Below are 23,248 nucleotides of genomic sequence, written 5' to 3' on the forward strand. Positions count from 1 at the left end.
TTATTTATTTAATATTTGTGTTGTACTGAATATATTTACAGATGTTATGGATGGATGGATTTTACATACCAGTTTGTGCATCATCATGAACATTGATTTGTACCATTATATAATTTGTAATAAACTGATTTCAGTCATAAATGCTTTATTTTATTCTAGATGTTATAGTTAACAACAAAAAATGATGACCTACAGAACAATTGTACACTACTGCTGCATCATGGTGTTAGTCTCTAGACAGCTGGGCTGCCTCCCACAATGTACCAAATACTATTTGAGCTTATAGTGCTGAAACAGTGCTGTTGCTGCCCTAGGTCTGGGATTTCCGAGACTGTCACGTTGTGGGTAGGCCTACACTTTGTTGCTGCCCTAGGTCTGGGATTTCCGAGACTGTCACGTTGTGGGTAGGCCTACACTTTGTTGCTGCCCTAGGTCTGGGATTTCCGAGACTCACGTTGTGGGTAGGCCTACACTTTGTTGCTGCCCTAGGTCTGGGATTTCCGAGACTGTCACGTTGTGGGTAGTCCTACGCTTTGTTGCTGCCCTAGGTCTGGGATTTCCGAGACTGTCACGTTGTGGGTAGGCCTACACTTTGTTGCTGCCCTAGGTCTGGGATTTCCGAGACTGTCACGTTGTGGGTAGGCCTACACTTTGTTGCTGCCCTAGGTCTGGGATTTCTGAGACTGTCACGTTGTGGGTAAGCCTACGCTTTGGGAAGGAGTGAAGAGTTTCGAACAAAAGAGCAAAGCCTAGGTCAAATCTTAGATTGTTCCTATTCTTATCACTGTGGCTTGTCGTAAACCAGACCCACACCAAGTCTCTACATTTCTGCTATGTGACAATATTTGAAAATTGCTGTCCAACAATGATCCCCAACCAAACATATTTTGCAATTTTGTCAAGAATGAATAGCCTAATGTTGCCTCTGGTGTACAAAGCATGTACTTCCACAAAGTTTCTGGAGAGAGACACTTTAGTCCAGTAGGTGGCCGTAATGCACCATTAATGTTGGTAGCCAACCACAACAACACCACAGAAGAAAAAGTGTTTCTTCTGGGCTTTCGCAGATTTGTTAGGCTAGCTTTGTAAAAATGGTTACTCCCTTATTTAGGCGTGTTCCCGTCATTTTTGGTTAAAAGTAACAGGCTTTGGGGGGCTTTAATGTCAGGTGCAGCTAATTTAAAGACCTTTAGTAAAGCGGGAACCAGCTGGTAAGTGATTTTTGAGAAAATTGCTAGCTAGCCAGCCGATTAGCCTAGCTAGTTACCTGACTGGACAGCTGCTTATATTTTGAAGACATTACAATGTTAATCGGCTAACTAGTTATCAGATGTTTACATTTTGACAGCAAAATGGTCCACTAACGTTAGCTAATAAATAGTGTGTCAGCTAACTAGCTTGTTTTTCTTTTTTGGTTTAGCCAACTATGCTAGCTAGCTTTTAAATGTAGGTCAGATCTCCATGGATTGGATTAACACATTGGCAGTGCCTGGGTCGTTTAGCCCAAGCTCTGCATGGAAGTTCATCCAACATTTGGCTGCAGTTAATACTTACCTAAGCAATAGCTAGCTGGCGTTAAGATGGTATGTACACAGATACTACTATTAGATTGATGCCAGGTCTTATACTCATGCCAAGGGACAGTTTTCCAAACACACACGATTTGGGCTATACACACACAAATTCATATATTCTTCACTGTTTGTACCACACACACTCACACCTCCTTTCTCTCCTTCCCCAGGCACTTTAGCCGGACGATGGACGAGCTGGTCCATGACCTGGTGTCGGCGCTGGAGGAGAGCTCGGAGCAGGCGGCGCGGGGGGGTTTTGGGGATGGGGGGGACCACGCGCTGGCTGTGGGCTGCCTGCTGAAGAGACAGGCCCGGAAACGCCGTGGGAGGAAGAGACGCTCTGACAATCCCCACCCGCCCTGGGAGACTGGCCACCTCAGTGAGGGCTCCGAGTCCAGCCTGGACGAACACAAGGTGGGGAGGTGGTCTCGGATGGTCCAGGACCTCAATGAACCTCGCATATCTTATTAATTGTAAAGGAACAGTACCTTGGTAACTGTACAGTAAGAAGATTCCTTAAGAGCACAGATACTGTCTAAACATGTGTTGTAAATGTTTGTCTTAATCTATTTCTCTTCCCTCGCTCCCTTCCTGTCAGGACTACCGTGCCACCACAGGCAGCGTTGCCAGCAGTAACAGCCACCCCCGTGACAACAGCGACTCTGACGAGCAGCTAGGGCCCAAGCGCCGTACCCCTCTGAACCCTGACACAGGACGTGGCAAGCGCCCCCTCTGGCAGGAGGACCTTGGAGGAGTGGGGAGCGCGGAGGGGTCCCGCAGTTTGAGACGCCGCCGCAAGGTCAAACGCATGGCCGTCGATCCCCCTCTGGAGGCAGTGACCTCCAATAGCACCACCCCCATGCTAGGTCCCCCGCCTGTCCCCAAGCCCCACGGAGGGTGCAGGATCCCTGGGGTGAGTGCAGCTGACGGCAGGGCAGGGATGGAGCTCACTGGTGGCGGAGTTGGCGGGAAGTGCAGGGTGAAGAAGAGGAAACTGGCAGCCCACAGGCTCGGGTTGGAGGCGACTGATGAGGGCGTATTGGTGGAGCGTGGGGACGCCATTATGCGGCAGGCGGGGCCCAAGGACAAGATGGAGTTTGAGGAGCAGAAGGGCTCGGACGAGGACATGAGTGACAGGTGGTTAGTGTTTCCCTGCTCCTTTGTGTATGCCTATACGTTCACAGGTACGCTCACCTGGTTGAAAGCAGGGTTTAGAAGGCTTGTTTAAGGTCTCCTACCTCAGAGGTTTCGCTGTATGATGGACACTGAAAATTGACTTCAGACTTTTCCCTTCTTTTCCCATCTCTCCTTACACTCCCATCTTTTATCCTTTTATCGATTTCTTTCTATCTCTCTTTTATTAGTGAGACCAGCAGTGTGAGCAACAGTAGTGATGGTGGACTGTACACCAATGATGAGGGGAGGCAAGGTAACCATCTATTTGACCAAATCTTGTCATTTACAGGGACTGGTGGAAGAAGGGGTGCGGCTGCACCCACTGGTCTACCACACCTTTCAACTTGAGTTTCATCATCAACTGAAATGTGGACAGTGACTGTAGGCCTATAACCTCTCACATGTAGACTTATGTCAACTGAACTCATGCAGAATTAAGTATTTATTTCAGTGCAGTGATACACGTAATGTATATTTTGTCTCTGGAACAGAAACTTTGAAATATGATATCTTTCAGCATCTCTTGAGCGAATGCAAGTGGCCTGATACGTTATATGCAATTGACACTTTTCATAAAAGCAGACCGTATTAAAATCACACATTATGCATCCAAGACGAGCGGAAATCTAATTTGAAACATGTTGGATCGTTGTACAGCCTTCAGCAAGGGAAGAATCATTACCTTGTGTTAGCTTTTCTCCCATTCCCTAGATCTCTCATGCTGTGAGAGAAGCAGTAATGGATCAGACAACTTTACCGACGTCAACTATATTATTGATGCATTCATTCTATCAATTTGTAACATTTGTTGTGAGTACTGATTTTTATAGGTCAGCGAGTTATGACCGAAGACAAGATGCATGTATCTAATTATAAACAAGTTGACTAACAAATATCCTTCCAAATATCTGAAATTTATAAGCAGAAACACATTTTAAATTAGGCTTTTAAAAAAACATTTCCCGCACCCACTAGGGGAAAGGAAAGGAGGATACCTAGTCAGTTGTGCAACTGAATGTCTTCCCGCATTTAACCCAACCCCTCTGAATCAGAGGTGTGGGGGGCTGTCTTAATCGACATCCACGTCTTCTGTACCCGGGGAACATTGGTTTAACTGCCTTGCTCTGGGGTAGAACGACAGATTTTTACCTTGTCAACTCTGCGATTCGGTTACTGTCCCAACACTCTAACCACTGGGTTACCTTCCACTATGTATGTAATTTATAGCAGTGTTATCAACAATAATAAAACATGTCTTTAAAAAAGGTTAGTCCAAAATCTAAATAAGTCAATGTTTTGTATGGAAACTTTTCTCAGCCTTGACCTTTAACCTCTGCCCCCTCCCATTCTCCCAGGTGATGATGAGCAGAGTGATTGGTTCTATGAGGGGGAGCCAGGGGGGGCGTGTGGGGTTGCGGGGGTGATTCCCTGGTGGGAGAGGGAGGCAGGGGAGGAACTGGACCTGGCTGACCCGGTCTTCAACAGCATCCTCACCGGATCCTTCCCCATCATGAGCCCCGGAGCACAGAGAGGTAGCTGGACCCAGACCTGTCTGTTTATATATCTGCCTGTTTGTTTGAATCTCTGGGCCCAGTCCTGCTTCTCTTTCTTTTTCTTTGCATGATTGTAGAATTTGTTTTATACAACGAGTTGTGATCTGTCATATGGCCAGTAGGGGGCATTTCCTGCACAGGGTTTATCATTTAGCCTCTACAGCTGCCATAGTGTTTCTTCTATTCCAGTCTGATGTGTGCGCTCTGCTGCCTCCTGTGTCAGGGTTCCAGGCCAGGCTGAGCCGGCTTCATGGGGGGCCCCAGGGCCAGGCTTCTCAAGGCAGCCCAGGACAAACCTTCAACGAGCGACTGGGACGACACCACCAGGACCCCCACTCACACGAGTCAGTCTCCCTTACCTCCCTCGCAGTCACCCGACTTGTAGAATATCTGTCTATACATTTAATTTTTCCCTCATTCTGTATTTTTCTCTATTTGAATTGACTGTGTGCAAATAAACTAAACAAATCTGTGTCCTCCACAGCCCATGGTTTAGTCCGGGATCTAGAAGAGAACATGGACAGGTAAGACATGTTTATTACTTAGCGGCACTTTCAGAACAGTACCGGCTATTATACACTTGTGGTTGATAATGCCCAGATGTATTTTACATTTGCTAATGGCTTTTCATTTGTTCTCTCTCTAGATGCACTGGGACTCACGGTCAGACAGAGGCCATCGGAGGAGCTGCTCAGTAAAGACGGCCAGCAGGTACAGGAGGAATGGTCCAATCAGCGAAGGATGTAGCAGACATATGATACAGTTGTTCCATCCACAACAGCACATTGTTTCTAGAATGTTGCCAACAGATGGATGCTTATTTCCTGGTTGTGGTTCTGCAGGCAGACGAGTGGTCACCTGGGGTCTCTGTGTACTGGGGATGTCAAGAGGAGACGCAAAGCAGCACCCCTTGGCTTACCTCCGCCCACAGGTAAACTCTTTGACACACCACTGTACTGACACACTCTTGACTCACCCATCCATCCCCTGTTAAATCCATCTTTGGCTCTCAACCCTCCTCTCTAATCTGGATTGGACAGCAGTCAGTTGACAGGCTCTGCAGTCACAGAGAGATACCAGATTAACCCTAAGCCAATGACGGCTGTGTATCCCAAACCACACCTGCTCCACTCCCACCCTTCACCTCTACCTCTTAAGTTGTGTGTTTGATGAGAATGAGGAATTAAAGGGTTAATGGGTCATAACCAGGTACCCATCTTGGTTCCAGGAAGAGGATATGAAGGTATTTACCAATGGCTACAATAGAAAGTGATGCAACCGGAGTCTGCTCTACTGCCCTCATCTCTCCTGGCTACATAAGAGCAAAGGAAGAGAGACGAGATGTCTATTGTGACCCAGTCATTGTAGAGCAGGCCGGTGCTAAATCATTAGGTTGGAGTGGTAGAGGTCAGGGGTTAAATACTGTAGCTCTCAAATCAATAAGCCATCATCAAGATCATCTGCTCGTATCTCTTTCCGTCTCCCCTTCCTTCTCTTGTCTGTCTTTTTCTCTATTCTAACTCTATGTTCCTGTTCTTTTATCTCTCCTTCTCTAGGGTTGGTAGGTGAGAATGCGGGGCCCATCCCAGAGACCAACATGGGAAACCGGATGCTGCAGAGTATGGGCTGGAGCCCCGGCATGGGCCTGGGTCCGGAGGGCAGGGGCATCACCGAGCCCGTTCGGGCCACACAGAGACCCAAGGGAGCGGGTCTGGGTTTTAACTGAGCCTCAGGCTTTAGGCCCCAACTGAACAGGCCAGTAGGCCTCGATGGAGATGGACCCTACCGAGAGCAGGGAGGACTGTGGTCAACTCTCTCTGGGAAAGAAACTCTGATGGAGCAGCAGAGCTGGATGAAGGAACGGATGCAAGTCGGCAAGAACAGTTTTAACTAATAGGAAGACCGAAAGGATAATCTGAGGTGGGAACCCCAACGCTCCATGCACTTCCACTCTTAACCAGGGCCGGAACTCATAAGGGAAGTTTTGACCCCGGTTAGGGGAAGTGCATGGAGCGTTTGGGTTCCCACCTCAGATTTGTAGTTGGGATGTCCAATGTTTCTACCAGGGAAAAGGGAAGGAATGGAAAACCAGACCCAGGCGTTGTTGTTGAGTTTGATTGTATGAGACTAGCCAGGTTGTGTAGTTGGACTGTGTGTACTGCACAGCACACTAAAAGGCTCAGTTTCACAATAATATAATTTCTCTTCAATCAGTGGTTGTTCTGATATTGCACAGTATGACAAATATATTTTAGGTGAATATCACTGTACGCATCAAAATAATGTGTGTGGTGGAAGTTTCTATTTGATTTTAAATATGTTTTGCGACACTACATTGGTGTTATTCCAGGGTAATTATAATGGAATAACATTATTCCCGTGGCTTAGTACAAAAAGGTGATGGCTGAAGTGTTAGCAAAGTACTGCATTAGGTTAAGGTAATTACAATTATACTACTTGTAGTTTCTCTGGTATAACGCTAATGTAATGTAACTGGCAAATGTTTTTTAAATGGGTCTATATGGTTCCTTTTGGGATATTGGGCAGTTATATTTGATTGTAGATGACGGTTATTGGTTATATATATATATATATTTTAAGATGCCAATTTTCTCCTCTGCTCCTGACTGCATGTGCTCCCATAGAAACAGAATGAATCGGACGGGCATCCTCATTCAAGTCAATGGTGGCATAATGGGTTGACTGGCTAGCATTGCAAGTGTACCCATAGGAGCAACGTAGGAAGTGTACCCATCAATTTGTGGTGCGATTTGTTTTGATTCAACTCAACTGATTACAAAGAAATACATTCCATTAGCCACATCAGTTAACATAAATTCAATAAATTTTCTACATCACCATTGAAATTATTGAATACAGTACCAGTCAAATTGCCAGGGTTAGAGGTTCCCAAACTCGGCTCTGCCCCACCCCAAACCCCCGGGTGCACATTTAGGTTTTGCCCATTTAGGTTTTGCCCATTTAGGTTTTGCCCATTTAGGTTTTGCCCATTTAGGTTTTGCCCTAGCACTACACAGCTGTTTCAAACAAACAACTCATCATTATGCTTTTTTTTATTTTCTTTTACGGTTATGACATTTATTTTGTTTTCATGATGGTGTTCATCCATAACCGGCGGTATATGGTAATTGTGCCGGCGTAAAGATGGTATTCCTGAGGGACGTGGGAATAATTCAGGAAATGAATCTTGAAATAAAATCATTGTATGTATGGTATTGAAGTAGAATGTTCAACCCTGAACACTCCAGAATAGTGTTTATTTTATTAAAAAGGCAGTGCAGTTAACTTGATTTCCTGTTTTTTGTTTTGACATTGAATTAACACTTGGAAATTGTGAAAATGATCATATTGCCCTTTTTGTGTAAGAGCTGTTTGAAAAATAATTCCAGGAATTTCAGCCTGTTCAAGTGGTGTGGAGTTATTGGACAAGATCATGACATTACAATCTGATCTGATTATTCTGACCAATGACCAGTCATCTTTTATTTGCGTGCTTATCCTACTTTGAAGGGATTAACGGAGTAGGCTCTGGCCAAGACGATCCTATCCGCCAATCAGGGCTGTTGGGCGATCAGACTGAGCATTTCAATGGCAAAAGGAGGCGTAGTTATTTTGCATTAAATAAATACACAGTGTTTTATTAGACATACAGTGATAATTTAAACGTAACATTAAAAAGACTGCATGGGGGCTTTAAAAAGAAGCCAAACAAAATTCTGTTTCCCAATCATGCTGTACTTGCTATGTATGTGTAGCAACCATCTCATGGCAATGTCTTTACAATAACAATTCCCAGAGTGTACAGTAGACAGTAACATGTTTTATAAAGTGAAAAAATGATATTGGTTACACTTTACAGTCTTCTATTTACCTGGTAAATAACAACTGAAATAGGTTTGTAAAAAAAAAAGTGTTACTGTTGCCAATGTAATGTTCATTAAACTTGAGGGCCTGAGTGAAACAATCCCCCTGGTATGAGCAGATTCAGTTTGTGGGTTCAGTTTGTCTTACCATGTCTCTCTTTCTTTCAAAAAGCAACAGAAAAATACTCCCTAAGAAAACATCAAAATAAAGAATATTTAAAAAACACGCTTCATAAATAGTACTCTCTCACGAACTCGATTGATATACACAACATGTGGACACAAAAGTATGTGGACACCTGCTCGTCGAACATCTCATTCCAAAGTCATGGGCATTAATACGGAGTTGGTCTCCCCCTTTGCTGCTATAACAGCCTCCACTCTTCTGTGAAGGCTTTCCGGTAGATGTTGGAACATTGCTGCGGGACTTGCTTACATTCAGCCACAAGAGCATTAGTTCGGTCGAGCACTGATGTCGGGTGATTAGGCCTGGCTCGCAGTCGGCGTTCCAGTTCATCCCAAAGGTGTTTGATGGGGTATGTGCAGGCCAGTCAAGTTCTTCCACACCAATCTCGACAAACCATTTGACCTCGCTTTGTGCATGGGGGCATTGTCATGCTGAAAGGAAAGGGCCTTCCCCAAACTGTTGCCACAAAGTTGGAAGCACAGAATTGTCTAGAATGTCATTGTATGCTGTAGGGTTAAGATTTCCCTTCACTGGAAGTAAGGGGCCTAGCCCAAACCATGAAAAACAGCCCCAGACTATTCTCCTCCACCAAACTTTACAGTTGGCACTATGCATTTGGGCAGGTAGCGTTCTCCTCGCATCCACCAAACCCAGATTTGTCTGTCGGACTGCCAGATGGTGAAGCGTGATTCATCACTCCAGAGAATGCGTTTCCACTTCTCCAGAGTCCAATAGCGGCGAGCTTTACGCCACTCCAGCAGATGCTTGGCATAGCGCATGGTCATCTTAGGCTTGTTCGGCCATAGAAACCCATTTCATGAAGCTCCCGGTGAACAGTTATTGTGCTAACGTTGCTTTCAGAGGCAGTTTGGAACTCGGTAGTGAGTGTTGCAAACAAGGACAGACGATTTTTACGATCTTCAACACTCGGTGGTCCCGTTCTGTAAGTTTGTGTGGCCTACCACTTCGCGGTTGAGCCGTTGTTGTTCCCAGACATTTCCACTTCACAATAACAGCACTTACAGTTGACCAGGGCAGCTCTAGTAAGGCAGAAATTTGAGGAACTGACTTGTTGGAAAGGTGGCATCCTATGATGGTGCCACTTTGAAAGTCACTGAGCTCGTCAGTAAGGCCATTCTACTGCCAATGTTTGTCTATGGACATTGCATGGCTGTGTGCTCGATTTTATACACCTGTCAGCAACTGTGTGGCTGTAATAGCCGAATCCACTCATTTGAAGGGTTGTCCACATACTTTTGTATATGTAGTGTACTTGCATCAAACTCACATGCTGACAGAGAACCTCACTAAAACATGATGCTCTTGCCTCTCTCTTTCCCTTCCTCTCCCTCCCCTTCGCAAGGCTGCTACAGCGATCCCTGTATCTATGGCAAATGCAGAAGAGCTGTGTCCTCTACTTCCTCTCTATCCTCTTCCCCTATCACACACACACACACTCAGGACTGAGTGGGGTACGTGAAGCGCTGGTCCAGAGGAGAGGAGAGAAAAGTCTGTGCTGCTGCATCGCTGAGCCACAGAGAGGAGAGGAAGGAAGAGAGCTGGGTAGAGCTGAAGGCACAGAGAGGAGCGGAAGGAAGAGAGCTGGGTAGAGCTGAAGGCACAGAGAGGAGAGGAAGGAAGAGAGCTGTGTAGAGCTGAAGGCATTTGTCCTTGAGACTGACTGACTGACTGCAGCTGGTTGCAGGGCTCTGGAGGAAACAGGGAGAGTGAGTACTGAGTCGGACGGGGCAGGGGCTGGATGGGATGTTAAAATATGTTGTTGTGGGGTATTTAGACTGGGGGCATTTAGAGGGTATTTGAAAGTGTGTATCTAGAGTGGGGTATTTTGACCAGGGCAGTTGACTAGAGGGCATTTGGGCTGGGATAGAAATGTTTGTGTGAGTGTGTGTGTGTGTTTCCTTTGTCCAGGTGGGAGAGGTCTGTCCTGTACTTCAGGTATACCCACCTAACTTAGGTTTCTATCGGCTTCCTGCTCTCCCAAAACAGTGTGTGCCACTACCCACAGTTAGTTTTGAGAACAGCTATCTTATTGCATTCCTCAATCTTCCGCCTGCATTCTAAGGTCTAAGTTGGTCAGTGATGAGTTGTTCTCTGTCATTTTTCCAATAGATGTTCATCCTTCATTCCATGTCGCATGGGTTGAGTAAACATTTCTTTACAGAGATTTACTGTCCCCATCCCTCCATCCCTCTACTGCCTCCCTTTCTCTAGTGTTGACAGATCGATAGTTATACATCTATAATTGGAAGACATCAGTTATGGCGGTCCTCCAAAGCCAGTCATTATCGTGTGTAATCTTGGAGTGGTGCTCCTGGCGTAGCTGAGACCCACTGGTCTGGCTGATTGGCTGCTGCTCAACCGATCCACCTTCATAGGAGAGAGAGGGAGAGGGAGGGGGGTGGGGAGAGGTAGAGGGCATAGAGAGAGGGACAGGTATGTGCGAAGGAGGAGAAGTAGGAGGGACAGGAGAGGGGAGAGAAAGGAGAAAGATGGAGAGGAATTGGGGGAGAGAAGGAGAGGCAGAGAGAGGACAGGGGATAGAGAGAACAAGAATGATAATGAGGGAGAGAAAATGGAAGAAGGAGAATGGGTATAGGAACTGGAGAGAGTGAGAGAGAGGAAGAACAGAAGAGAGGTGGGATGAAGTGGGAGGAAATTTGCACCTAAAAACCCTGTGTATTAAGTCGACTGCCAGACAGAGTAAGATTATACCACCTGTGGAGAGAGAGGTTAACTGTGAGGTGGTAGGCCAGGTAATCCGATCTTTAGAGTGTGTCTGCCTGTTTGTCTGCCTGCGTGCGTGTGTGTGTGTGTGTGTGTGTGAGGTTCCTGCTGTCGTCAGCAGGTGTCTGAGTTTGAGACATCATGCTGAGAGGGTCAGGTGCTGACTAACAGTATTCCACCTGTGTAAGCACCACCCTGGTGGCTTCACACCTGAGATGTGCCCCGTGATAGGCCTGGGAAGCAGGTGTGTGTATACAGAAAACACCAGATATAAGGATGACAAAGAATACAACAGAGATAAGGTGTGAAGAGCCGTGGTGACCTTGGTGAATCTTCTCCCTCCCTCTTTTTGTTTTGTTTTCTCCATATCTCTGTTCATCATTTGAGGAGAGGTGAGCAGACAAGAAAGAGAGATACAAAGAAAGAGAGAGAAAAGGAAGAGTATTAAGGATTAGGAAGGACAGGAAGACAGAGACAAAAATATATGTAATTTAGAGAGATATACTACATGACCAAAAGTATGTGGACACCTGCTTGTCAAACATCTCATTCCAAATGCATGGGCATTAATATGGAGTTGGTCCCCCCTTTGATTCTATAACAGCCTCCACTCTTCTGGGAAGGCTTTCCGCTAGATGTTGGAACATTGCTTATCTTCCAGACCGAACTCAACAAATCATTTCTGTATGGACCTCGCTTGTGCATGGGGACATTATCATGCTGAAACAGGAAAGGGCCTTCCCCAAACTGTTGCCACAAAGTTGGAAGCACAAAATTGTCTAGAATGTCATTGTATGCTGTAGGGTTAAGATTTCCCTTCACTGGAACTAAGGGGCCTATCCCAAACCGTGAAAAACAGCCCCAGACCATTATTCCTCCTCCACCAAACTTTACAGTTGGCACTATGCATTTGGGCAGGTAGCGTTCTCCTGGCATCCGCCAAACCCAGATTTGTCTGTCGGACTGCCAGATGGTGAAGCGTGATTCATCACTCCAGAGAACGCATTTCCACTGCTCCAGAGTCCAATGGCGACGAGCTTTACACCATTCCAGCCGACACTTGGCATTGCGCATGGTGATGTTAGGCTTGTGTGCGGCTGCTCGGCCATGGAAACCCATTTCACAAAGCTCCCGACTAACAGATCTTGTGCTGACGTTGCTTCCAAACTACCAGTTTGGAACTCGGTAGTGAGTGTTGCAACGGAGGACAAACTATTTTTATGTGCGATGCATTTCAGCACTCGGCGGTCCTGTTCTGTGAGTTTGTGTGGTCTCACTTAGCAGCTGAGCTATTGTTGCTCCTAGACGTTTCCACTTCCCAATAACAGCACTTACAGTTGACCGGGGCAGCTCTAGCAGGGCAGAAATTTAACAAACGTACTTGTTGGAAAGGTGTCGTCCTATGACGGTGCCACGTTGAAAGTCACTTAGCTGTTCATTAAGGCCATTCTACTGCCAGTGTTTGTCTATGGAGATTGTATGGCACTATGCTCGATTTTATACACCTGTCAGCAGCGGGTGTGGCTGAAATATTATAATCCACTAATTTGAAGGGGTGTCCACATACTTTTGTATATATAGTGTGTCTGTACATAGGGAGATAGATAAAGGGAAGTGAACTTGTTAATCCTGTGCTCCTTGCTGAGAGGACATCCCATCTGTAATCCTCCAGTGGTTAAAAAAGGTCTGCTTACATGACCAGCTGAAAATACAGGTTGGTGGGTTATCTGCTAAACACAATGACAGAGGGAAAGAGAGAGAAAGAAGGTGGGGGGTAGAAGGAGAGGGAGGGAGAGAGAGAGGTTATACCTGTCATAGGTGAAAGCAAGTGTACTACGTTATAGTTTCAGATCAGTGATTACTCCAATGAAGGGGGGAAGAAAGTATGTTGGCTTTATAGGACTCCACTAGAGGGCAATCCAGACCAAAGTGTTTAGGGACAGCTGCAATAGGCTGGCTATGGTCCCGCAGTCACCCAACAGTGTTTTTTCCTTCCCTCTGTATTCCAAACGGGACCATACAGGGAGGGTCGTGTGAGCAGTGCAAACCATTTAAAACCATTGATTAGTTGGTTGTCACCATAGACTAAGTAACAGTTTTATGGTCAGTGGCATGATCAGGTGGTCCCAGAGGTTCTACTGCAGTTTCCCACTCAGGGAGGGAACAGCCACTGGTGGCAAGGCTCTGATAGTGAATACATCCTGTTTCCTGATCAATATTTAATGTGTGAGTGACTGATCAATATTTTGACAAATCTGCTCATCCTGGCACTAAACTATCAATCTCTCAGTCTATCTATCCAAAGACCCATCCATATAGTCTCTCCCTCCCTCCCTCTCTCTTCTCCTACTCCTTACCCCTTCCTCCAGTAATCCTCCCTCTATCTCTCTCTCTGTCTGTCTATCTCTCTGTCCCTAGCATGTACTATATCTGTGCAGTGAGACGATAGTGTTTGCCTACAACATGTCTAAGTAATTGATGGATTGCACTGAGTTGGACGATAGCTAAACTCATTATTCTCAGTGCGTCTCGCAGTGATGATGTCAGAAGTACCAAAGGAAGAATGATGAGGTGAGACAGTAGGGGGTTGGGGACACCAGAGAGAGACGCTCTTGGTTTAGAACTCAATCTGACAGCTGTCCCTATAGAGAGGGTGCTGGGATTGGGAAGGGAGTACAGTAAATCAAGGTGAGTTGAAATCACTGAGTAAAAACAAATAGAGTTAAATTGACCCCACTGGAGTTAGTGTTGATAACTGGAGTTGAATGGGAGGGAGTACTTTTAACTCCATTAAGAGTAACCAGAGACAGGGAGTTAAAACTATGGAGTGTCCACATATGTGGGAGGGACATCATTGTCATATTTCCCAGCATGCTCTGTTTCAGGTAGATTTTTAAAAATGGTTTGTTTCAATATCTGTGTTTTCACATGTACATTGATTGTTTTTGATCTTATGCAACACAATGATATGTAACATACATTTTCTTAACTAAACTAAGCTTAATAAGTGGTTGGATTTATTGGAACCTTTACTGAAAAGACTGTTCTAGTTTACATGATGTACTGGGTAGTCTGAAACATCTGTTCTCTCATATCTCTTCTGACATGCATTCTGAGTGTAAGTCCTGGGTGATTGCTGGATAGCCTCCCTCTGAAATGGATAAAATAGTGACTGGATGTCATATTGTAAACCACCATAATATGACACAGAAATATGTAAATGAGATGTTACACCTCAAATGGAACTGTATAAATCCCCAAAATAGTGTTGAGTTTGTCTCAATAGGAGTTTAAATAACTATTGTGATTATATTGTGAGAGTAAATGTTACCCTAAATAACTAACTCTAGAATACTGATCAACACTGCAGAGAGTTAAAAAAGTCACAGGGTTATTTTCCATTAATACCGTACAGAGTGAAACCCAATGACACAGAGTTAAATATCAACACTAAATATGAGCAGATACAACTCTAAAAAAATAACTCTGTTGCCAGAGTATGTTTTACTATTTTTAGACTGGGACCAAATGTTAACTGTAGCAGAGTTAAATCTTCTTCAATTAAAGTCAAATTTACTCTGCCGTTTTTTATTGTGTGAGGTTTGAGGGTTGCTTCCCCCACTCTCTCAGATTGAGAAAAACAGAAGTAATCCATACTATGGTCAATGCTGACTGCTTAGTTTTGTGTTACAGGTCTCTCCTTTTCAGAGCTTTGAGAAGGTAGGCTACATAGCATCGACCTCTGGGTAGAGAGCTTATCGAACATGAGAAAGTGGGACCTTTATTTTAATAGATTCCCCAAAAGTCTTGTCAATCTTCCTTGAAAAAGCCAATCTATTTAATATGCTGGACATACATTTTCATGAGGCTCATGAAAAATGACATTAAGCTTAGGGCACCAAATACAGAACAGTACCCCGGGTTTGTTTCATATGTTTTTTTTCAGAAATGCATTAAAATAAATGAGTGTCTTGAAATTACAAAGTGAATAGGAACGGTCTGGTAAGGTGATGCAGGTATTGTCATTAGAGCGGACAAACTCATTTCCTGTGATATTAAACTCAAGTGGCTAACAAGACGCCACTGTGGCCCTGCTCTTGTGTGTCTGTCTCACTGTTATGGTATTCCATCCCAGCATGACTGCTTTGTGCCATAGAAAATGTCAATCTTGCTCAAACAACGACTTCATTGATCGAATAAGTCATATTTGCTCTCCTCTCCTTATTACATTTGTTTATGGCTTTGTACCTGAATTAGCCAAAGTGTACGACCGAACGAATAAGGCTATAAAGAATATATTGGTAGTAACAGCTACTAAAATCTATTAGGGGAACTTCTCATACATAAGCCATATTCTTCCTAAAGGGTTTATTGAAGATCATTTCCCTGTGTTACATGTACGTTGGGGATTAGGTTGAGATTTGGTGATTGTATATGATAGCAGCACTGAACACAGACACAGATATTTTGACACTATGGTCATATGACACGAAAATAGAGGTCTTTGGCCACATCAGCAGTGGGTTTGACATTTCGAAAGGACAATGCATTGTGTGACGGCCCAGAATTTTTCTGAACCGTCTCAGTGCTTCTCCTTCCAATAGGGCGCTTTCCCTTTAATTCCCAATTAAATAGTGCTTCTGCTTCCAATAGGGCGCTTTCCCTTTAATTCCCAATTAAATAGCCAGCATCAAGCTGCGCAAAAGTGGGGTTGTGATGGAGACGTGAATGAGGATGTGCTCAACACTCAGTGTCAAAGCGTCTCTATTCCGTTTGTTTTGTAGCCTAATAGAGTTTACCCAGGATCGGATCCACTCTTTGCGTCCGTGGACTACACCTCTCCGTTCTTCGTGGCCTTTCTCCGCTGGAGATCTGTTGATGGATTGGATTGTCTGACTGACTACAACCTTTTTGTATACGGTATTTCATTTGTTTTGATGTGATGTATACTGTGATGATTTATGTAGTTAGTTGTAGTTGAGGACTTAGTAAGAGTTGATACTCTTTAAAGTTGTGTGGTAAAATAATTGTTATTGGTTGTATGATTAATACTGGGTTTACGCTACACTTGAATGAACGGACAAACATTGCGTGACAAAGGTCACTTAAGTTCCCTGAACTCCTTTACCTGGCTGGATTTAAAAAAAAAAAATGTTTAAGCCCGAGGTACATGACATTTCTGGAGGAATCAGAACTCATTGTGTTATATTATTATATGTGTGTGTAATCATTTGTTGGTAATACAACCCACGCAAAAGAAAACAGTTGTTTTTGAAGTTCTTTCCAATGTTAAGGGTTTATGAAAAGTTAATTTCCATCCTGACTTTTCCATTAGTCCTTTGTACCAAGTGTAGACTTGACGGACCAGATGGGACTCATTCCCTCCCAAACCAAAAGGAGAAACCAATGTTTTTTCTGGTAGGCACAACCTACCTGGCACCCCTATAAATAATAACCTCAAGTCAAAACCGTTACATGTAGAAAATACATAATCCCTACTGTAAAATATGGTGGTGGATCTTTGATGTCATGAGGCTATTTTGCTTCCACTGGTCCTGGGGACTTTGTTAAGATCAGTTGCACAATCATGAACTTTACCAAGGACCAGGACATTTCAGCCAAAACCTGGTTGTCTCTGCCAGGAGGCTGAAAGTTGGCTGCAAATAGATCTTCCAGCAGGACAATAACCCCAAGCACACATCAAAATCCATGAAGAAATTATTAATTGACCAAAAAAATCAACATTTTGCAATGGCCATCTTGGTCTCTGGACATGAAAACCTGTGGTTTGAATTGAGAGGGCAGTCCATAAGTGCAGACGAAGGATATCAAGGATCTGGAAAGATTCTGTATGGAGGAATGGTCTAAGATCCAGCCAAATGTGTCCAATATCATAAAATACAGGTATTTTAGGAAAAGGCTCAGTGTTGTTATCCTCACAAGGGGAGGGGGCTGGAGAATTGAAAACAGGGGATCCAATATTTTTTTTGTATTACTTGCTAAACAAAATCTTTCTCTGAGAAATTGTATTAGGTATAAAAATATGTATTTTTAAAATGTTTTGAGCATACAATACAGCTCATTATTCGTGTTATTTATTTTACAGGTCTTTATTGGCTTATCTTTATCAAGGGACGCAATAATTCTGATCCCCACTGTACATTGTGTGCGTGTTTTGTGAGGTGTTTTATGCGTCATGTGTGAGTGAGGTGTTTAATGTGGAGCTCATTAGCTGTGTGATAAGAACCACTCCATGGAGTCTGGTGTTTGGGGATTAGCAAAAAGCAGATAAGCAAAGCGATTTCTCCTTGCTTAAGTTTGTTTTTCCAGGGGTCGCTTCAGAACATGATATTGTGTGTTGTACAGCATGTGCGTATGAAAAAGAGAGAGGGGGGGGGGGCGAGGTTCACTTCAAAACACGGCACACTACTCAGACTACCTAGATTTGACTCTGAAGTGTCCGTTTCCACTGATTTGATATCAAGACCACAGAAACCCATACTGTATGCACACTTACTGTTCACCCCTGCATCACCTTCCTTTGTGTTAGATGACCAGCTAATGAAATTAGAAAAGACAATTGGAAACAGCCGTTGTAATCTGGACATGCGCTCCACCTCTTCCTCTCTTTTCTCCATCTGTCTCTCTTTTTACCCCTCTTTCTTTCTCTCTCTTCTCTCCCTTTCTGTGGTTTTGTGTGCGTTTTTGTATTCCTCTCTCTATATTCTTTCCTCTAAGCCTTTCTGATACAGTAATCCATCTGAGAGGCTTTGTGGGGTGATTTGGCCGCTGGCTGATCGCAGGCAATCTCTCTTTTAAGTGATTCACCATCCAATGATCAGAGATTTCCTAAGACTCAGCTGGGACATGCTGAGGACTAAAGAGGGTCCTGAGTTCTTTAGTAAAGGAAAGAAAATTAAAATATGTACCTTGTAGAGAAGACATGAGTGGAGTGTCTTCAAAGTATGCTGTAAGCATGCAGGCATAGTAATGTGTTGCTGGTCTTATTTTTCACATCAAGTCAGTGTGCTCCAGTGGGAATTCTAACACCGCTTTTCACCCCTTGAACATTGTTGCTCCTCTTTGATACCTGCTCGTGTGCCAGAGGTGGCAAGTTGCCCAGAGTCACACTCCAGCGTGTGTGTGTGTGCGTGTGCATATATGTGTGTGTGTGTGTGTGTGTGTGTGTGTGTGTGTGTGTGTGTGTGTGTGTGTCAGTCAGGGAGAGGTCAGAGCTTCTGATTAGGCACATTTTAGTGACAGATCCAGGTTTGGTGCCAGGGGATCTGTGAGTTACACAGTTAGAGAGGCTTGCATCATTGTTACTTAATTTATGTCAATCAGGGCTTTTAAATAAAGGAAATCAACGTGCATGTGTGTTTGTGTGTGTTTGTTTGGGGGTAGGGGTGGTTGGAGGGAGTGCTGTGGCACCTGTTGTTCAGTATGACATCGACACAACCTAGATAGATGTATGTATAGAATGTCCTTAAGGATCAGGTATCATCACAGTAGGACAAAAGCTTTCAGAACTCACTGGCCTCACTACAAACAGGCAGGGATGAGTAGGTTACTTTCTAAATGTAATCCGATACAGTTACTGGGCACAGACGTCAATTCAACGTCTATTCCAAGTTGGTTCAATGTAATTTAATTGCAATGACGTTGAAACAATGTTGATTCAACCAGTGCCAAGTGGGTAGTTACCTGTCCAAAATTATAGTCAGTAATGTAACTTTTGGATTACCCAAACTCAGTAACGTAATCTGATTACTTTCAGTTTTACTTTCCCATTAAGAGGCATTAGAAGACAAAAAGGACCCATCAAATGCATTTGGTTTGTCATCATAGTGGTCTCTGACTTGTGGTCAGACTCATTCAGGTGGAAGAAACTTAAACTTGTGCCTTTTTTCAACGCTGAATTCAATGTCATTTAGAAAACAAAGGTAAAAAAAAATTGCAAGTATGCTTTCTCAATTTAAAAATAATCCAAGATATAATAACCACATTTTTCAAAAGTATCTGTAAACTGATTACAATATTTATGCTGGTAATGTAACTGATTACATTTTCTTTTAAATCAGATTATATGTAACTGATTACATGTAATTGGTTACCCCCCAACCCTGCAAATACGCACGAGCACACACACACACACATCTCAACTGCAACTCTATTCAAATGCAACAATTAATTTAAATTGCTAGCCTCCCAGGCTGTAATGTACTAATGGAAAATGTTTTTATTAGGAAAAGAGAGAGATCCTTACCAGAAATTCCGATTTAGAGTCTGGCCGGCTCTCATTGGAGTAGACGGTGGCCAATCAAATGCCGACATTGTGGTACAGGGGGAGGGGCATGCAAAATAGTTCCTGGATATTCATGAGGGCCAGCCCTAGCTTAGAGTGCTCTATCATAGAGCGAGCCACAACAGTTAAGACCTCACTGGCTGGAGTGTCAACACTGCTGCTAGAGGGAAGTCAGTGAGCGCATGAGAAATAGAGACAGAGACACACAGAAACAGAGAGGGAGCGAGAGAGAGACTGTTGCTCCAGTGAAAGTGTGTGTATAAGAGAGAAACAGAGATTGGTAGAGACACAGAGAAAGAGAGTTATAGGGAGACACAGACCAACTAAAGAAAGAAAGAGGAAGCTGACAGGGATCGTTGCTCCTCAGAGTATGGTGTCAAAGAGCACATGGATTTAGTAGAGCTGTACCTCCCTGAGTGTTTCACCTATCACCCTGACACTGAGTAAGTACATGGACTATTCTGATCCATATTCTGTATGTATACAAACTGTCGGTGGAGTGTAAAGAAAGTTAGCACAGTGATGTTATTTAGGTAATGGTAAGCATTGAACAGTGTGCATGTGTACTACGACTTGCTGTCTCGTTCTCAAATGAAGACCTTACTTTGGGTGTTTTTATTTGCTATTTAGTGTGGTGGCGTCTTCTATGTCAGTACAAGCACATCTGTGTGAAACAAAGGTAGTGGGCTGTCATATGTAGTTATTTAGGGAACAAGTGTACCTCTTGGATTTTTACTGAAAAAGAGTGTCTGAATGAGAGGATAACTTTGACGGATGAAACCCACATACCTGAGCTGAGGGACTAGGTCTGAGAGGGAAATAGAAGGTGGGTGGGAGGGAGAAGAGCAACAGGGTGTGAAAAGGGAGAGTTGGAAGTGGCCATGAAAGAAGATTAGGAAGTAGAGAGAGATGAGGTGAGGAAAGCAGCGAAATGTGTGGTATCTTACCCCATGCAGAGCAGTGAGGATCAGTAAGGGTTCATAAACTGCTGCAGACTCTAGTCTACTGTCGTTCCACTAGTATGCTGGTGCACTGAAGACTGTACTTACAGTTGTGATGGCTTTTGCCACAATTTTTTTATACTACTGTGTACTCTTGAACTTGTTTTTATCACTGAATATTCCAACATTGTACAAGTGGAAAAATAACACAACTGTCCAAATTGAATCTTTTTCTTACTCCCTGTAACAGGTTACTTAATTGATCATTCATAATTGTTAAATGAGTTACCATTATCATTTTGTTTACATGTTTGTTATCAATCTGCATTGTGTTGTGTGAAGCATTAACACTGCAGAGAGAGGTACGCTTCTGTAGGTTGGTGTTATTAGCTATTTGTTGCAACACTGAAAAGCAAATCCTGTTAACCCTGTGATAATACAGAACTAGACAACAGCTCAGACCCTAACCGGAGGATAACAGGATATTAGACATTGAGGAAGAGTGACAGAGAGAGAGAGAGGGAGATGGAGGAGGGGTGAGTAGAGGATGCAGAAACAGAGACGCTTTTATGTTTTGTGTAACTATGTGTTGTTGATAGTGAAAATATGTGGTCCTCTGTAGCTCAGTTAAAGCTGCAATATATATCTTCTTGGGTGACCCGACCAAATTCACATTGACAGATACATAACACACATTTCTTTCTCATTGAAAGCAAGTTTAAGAAGCAGTAGATCTGTTCTGAAACTGAAATTAAGTGAACTATTCAATTTTTTTGCAACCAGGAAATGGAGTGATTTCTGCATAGTGCATCTTTAATAGAACATGGCGCTTGCAACGTCAGGATAGTGTGTTCGATTCCCGGGACCACCCATACATAAACTGTTTGCACGCATGATTGTAAGTCACTTTGGATAAAAGTGTCTGCTAAATGGCATATATAATATACAGGTATAGGAGAAGTGTTACCATGTTTATCCCCTTCCCCAGTCTGTCGAGACATAGGCTGTCATTGTAAATAAGAATTTTTGACCCAACAGGTCCAGCCCTTAACTGGTTTAACCCAACATCTCCAGCACCAACTGATTTGACCCAAGCCCTTTACACACTTAAACTAAGAGTCATCAGTGATGCTAGTGTTTCAACTCTGGCCTGATACCTCATCTCCTATTGGCCCATTAGGAATCACCATGCACAAGACTCCTTTGACCCAAATCACTGACAAGGGGGTTAGAGGCTAAATGAGCAAGTTAAGGAGGATGCATAGCTAGAGTAACCTAAATCCACATCTACCAATACTTGACATCTTTGATAATCTTTTAGGTACGTGTTATATATTTTTTTTCAAAACGGACTACTAAACGAATGGGCACAAAAACAAAATATACCCAAATAATAATTTAAATGAGACTTGAATGTATGGTTTTTCTACCTGCCTTTTAGTCCTGCAAACAATTTGACACATTCCCTCACTCTACCTCTTTTTCCTTCCCTGTGTCTGTGTGTCCCCGGCTCTCTTGTCCTTTTGGTCATCGTCTGTATTGTGACTGCTCATTTGAGAGTGAGTGTTGCCTCCTCTCGTTGCTTCTTCCTTTCTTTCTACACACCCCGGGTTAATGGCCCAGCGATTGAGCCCTTTCTTTCTCTCCCTTTCTGTTTTTCACATTCTCTCTATCTGTCTGCTCCCATCTTTCAGTCTGACCGTCAGTCGTTTCACGCTGCATTTTGCTCTTTGTTTCCAAGGTGCAACTAGAGTTGTTTTGGATACGAGCACACTCACACACAGCCTGTTGCTTTATAATGTTCCTCCGAGTCTGTGATTTACACCCAGAGTCTATGGGAACTGCGCGATTAGCTTTTTTGAAGAGCTATAGATTATAGATCTGTCAGGTTTAGATACCACACCATGTTTTACCATTCCACTGTAATGCTAATGCATTATGGGGAAATTCCGACCCGAGTTAAATGCGAGTAAATGGAACGTAATTCCCTTTTTATGCACTTTTCTCTCTATGCATACTTCAGCATGAGAATAGCATATTCACCAGCTATTCATTTGCGATGGAGATCACAGATATGGAGGTGTGTCGACAGATAAAGCCGTATTCTGACCTTGATTTAATTCCATAATTATTCCACCAGTTTTTAAGCGCGAGGAAAACATGAATAAGGTTGAGCGAACCTGCCGGTTCCATTTGGAAAAAGCATCTATCTTTTTTTCCGATATAAATAATACCATTCTCCTTTCACTGTAATTTATGCATTGATAAGAGCTATTGACAAGAGCTGGGAAAATTAGTAATCCGTTTGGAGAAGGGGATTGTAAATTCATATACCAATTGTTTTAGATTATTTTTCTTCGCGATCCCTGGAGACGAAGGTGAAACCAGTCATATTGAAGCAAACCAGGGGTGAAAGTAAAACAAAACAAAATGTCAAGAAAACTGTTAGTTATTATACTATAATTTATCATTACCGCATGTCAGAGGCATGAAAAATATGTGAATGGACTTGAAAACGGGTGGTATAGCCTACGCACCAAAATGCGATGTGGTTCGACAAGAACACTGGCATTTTGCCAAGGCAGAGATGGGTGGCCGATACGAAGACTCACGAAAAACAGTGGACGCATAAATTATAGCCTAATACCAATTGCCAAATGTCATTAGGACTACACGTTTTGTGTAAATTATGTCTCTTTCCATTCACCACTGTTTGGAGGCTGAAAATATGCTGTTAGTGGACGAACATGCATTGGTACCCTAGTAAAGGAGCCCTTTGAAGTTATATTTATATATTTTGTAAAACTAAAATTAGAGGGTAGATCAGCTTTAAAATATTGCAGATTGTAGCTTCCATCAATGTAATTGTCTGCATCATTTCCA

General features: G+C 43.4%; 2 protein-coding genes across 3 annotated transcripts in view; both read left to right on the forward strand.

The window, feature by feature from the left end:
- The first annotated feature begins 1,032 nt into the window (after positions 1-1,032).
- On the forward strand, positions 1,033-8,305 carry LOC139415204 (G patch domain-containing protein 2-like). 2 transcript variants are annotated; one of them, XR_011634948.1, is made up of 11 exons: positions 1,033-1,211; positions 1,745-1,988; positions 2,173-2,711; positions 2,939-3,003; positions 4,106-4,282; positions 4,527-4,647; positions 4,788-4,827; positions 4,950-5,014; positions 5,146-5,234; positions 5,860-7,259; positions 7,305-8,305. XR_011634948.1 is itself a non-coding variant. In XM_071163104.1 (10 exons), the coding sequence occupies exons 1-10, from the start codon at positions 1,162-1,164 to the stop codon at positions 6,027-6,029; spliced, it is 1,563 nt and encodes a 520-aa protein (XP_071019205.1). In that variant the 5' UTR covers positions 1,053-1,161; the 3' UTR covers positions 6,030-6,205. The 2 variants fall into 2 exon arrangements, 1 of the variants encoding a protein (XP_071019205.1); XM_071163104.1 differs by lacking the exon at positions 7,305-8,305 and having other exon boundaries at positions 1,053-1,211; positions 2,173-2,714; positions 5,860-6,205.
- Positions 8,306-19,542: 11,237 nt separating this feature from the next.
- Positions 19,543-23,248, forward strand: part of LOC139415203 (estrogen-related receptor gamma-like) — a 33,881-nt gene continuing 30,175 nt past the window's right edge. The window contains exon 1 of the mRNA XM_071163103.1: positions 19,543-19,867. Coding sequence (XP_071019204.1) covers positions 19,812-19,867 — 56 coding nt within the window. The 5' untranslated portion in view covers positions 19,543-19,811. The remainder of the gene's footprint in view (positions 19,868-23,248) is intronic.

This window comes from Oncorhynchus clarkii, chromosome 8 (assembly GCF_045791955.1).
Source record: "Oncorhynchus clarkii lewisi isolate Uvic-CL-2024 chromosome 8, UVic_Ocla_1.0, whole genome shotgun sequence".
Taxonomy (NCBI): Eukaryota; Metazoa; Chordata; class Actinopteri; order Salmoniformes; family Salmonidae; genus Oncorhynchus; species Oncorhynchus clarkii.

Coding starts and splice junctions, on each gene's coding strand:
- LOC139415204 (XM_071163104.1), top strand. CDS start 1,162: ATGTCAGGTGCAGCTAATTTAAAGACCTTTAGTAAAGCGGGAACCAGC. Junction 1,989..2,172: donor CCAGCCTGGACGAACACAAG/GTGGGGAGGTGG, acceptor CCTTCCTGTCAG/GACTACCGTGCCACCACAGG. Junction 5,235..5,859: donor TGGCTTACCTCCGCCCACAG/GTAAACTCTTTG, acceptor CTCCTTCTCTAG/GGTTGGTAGGTGAGAATGCG.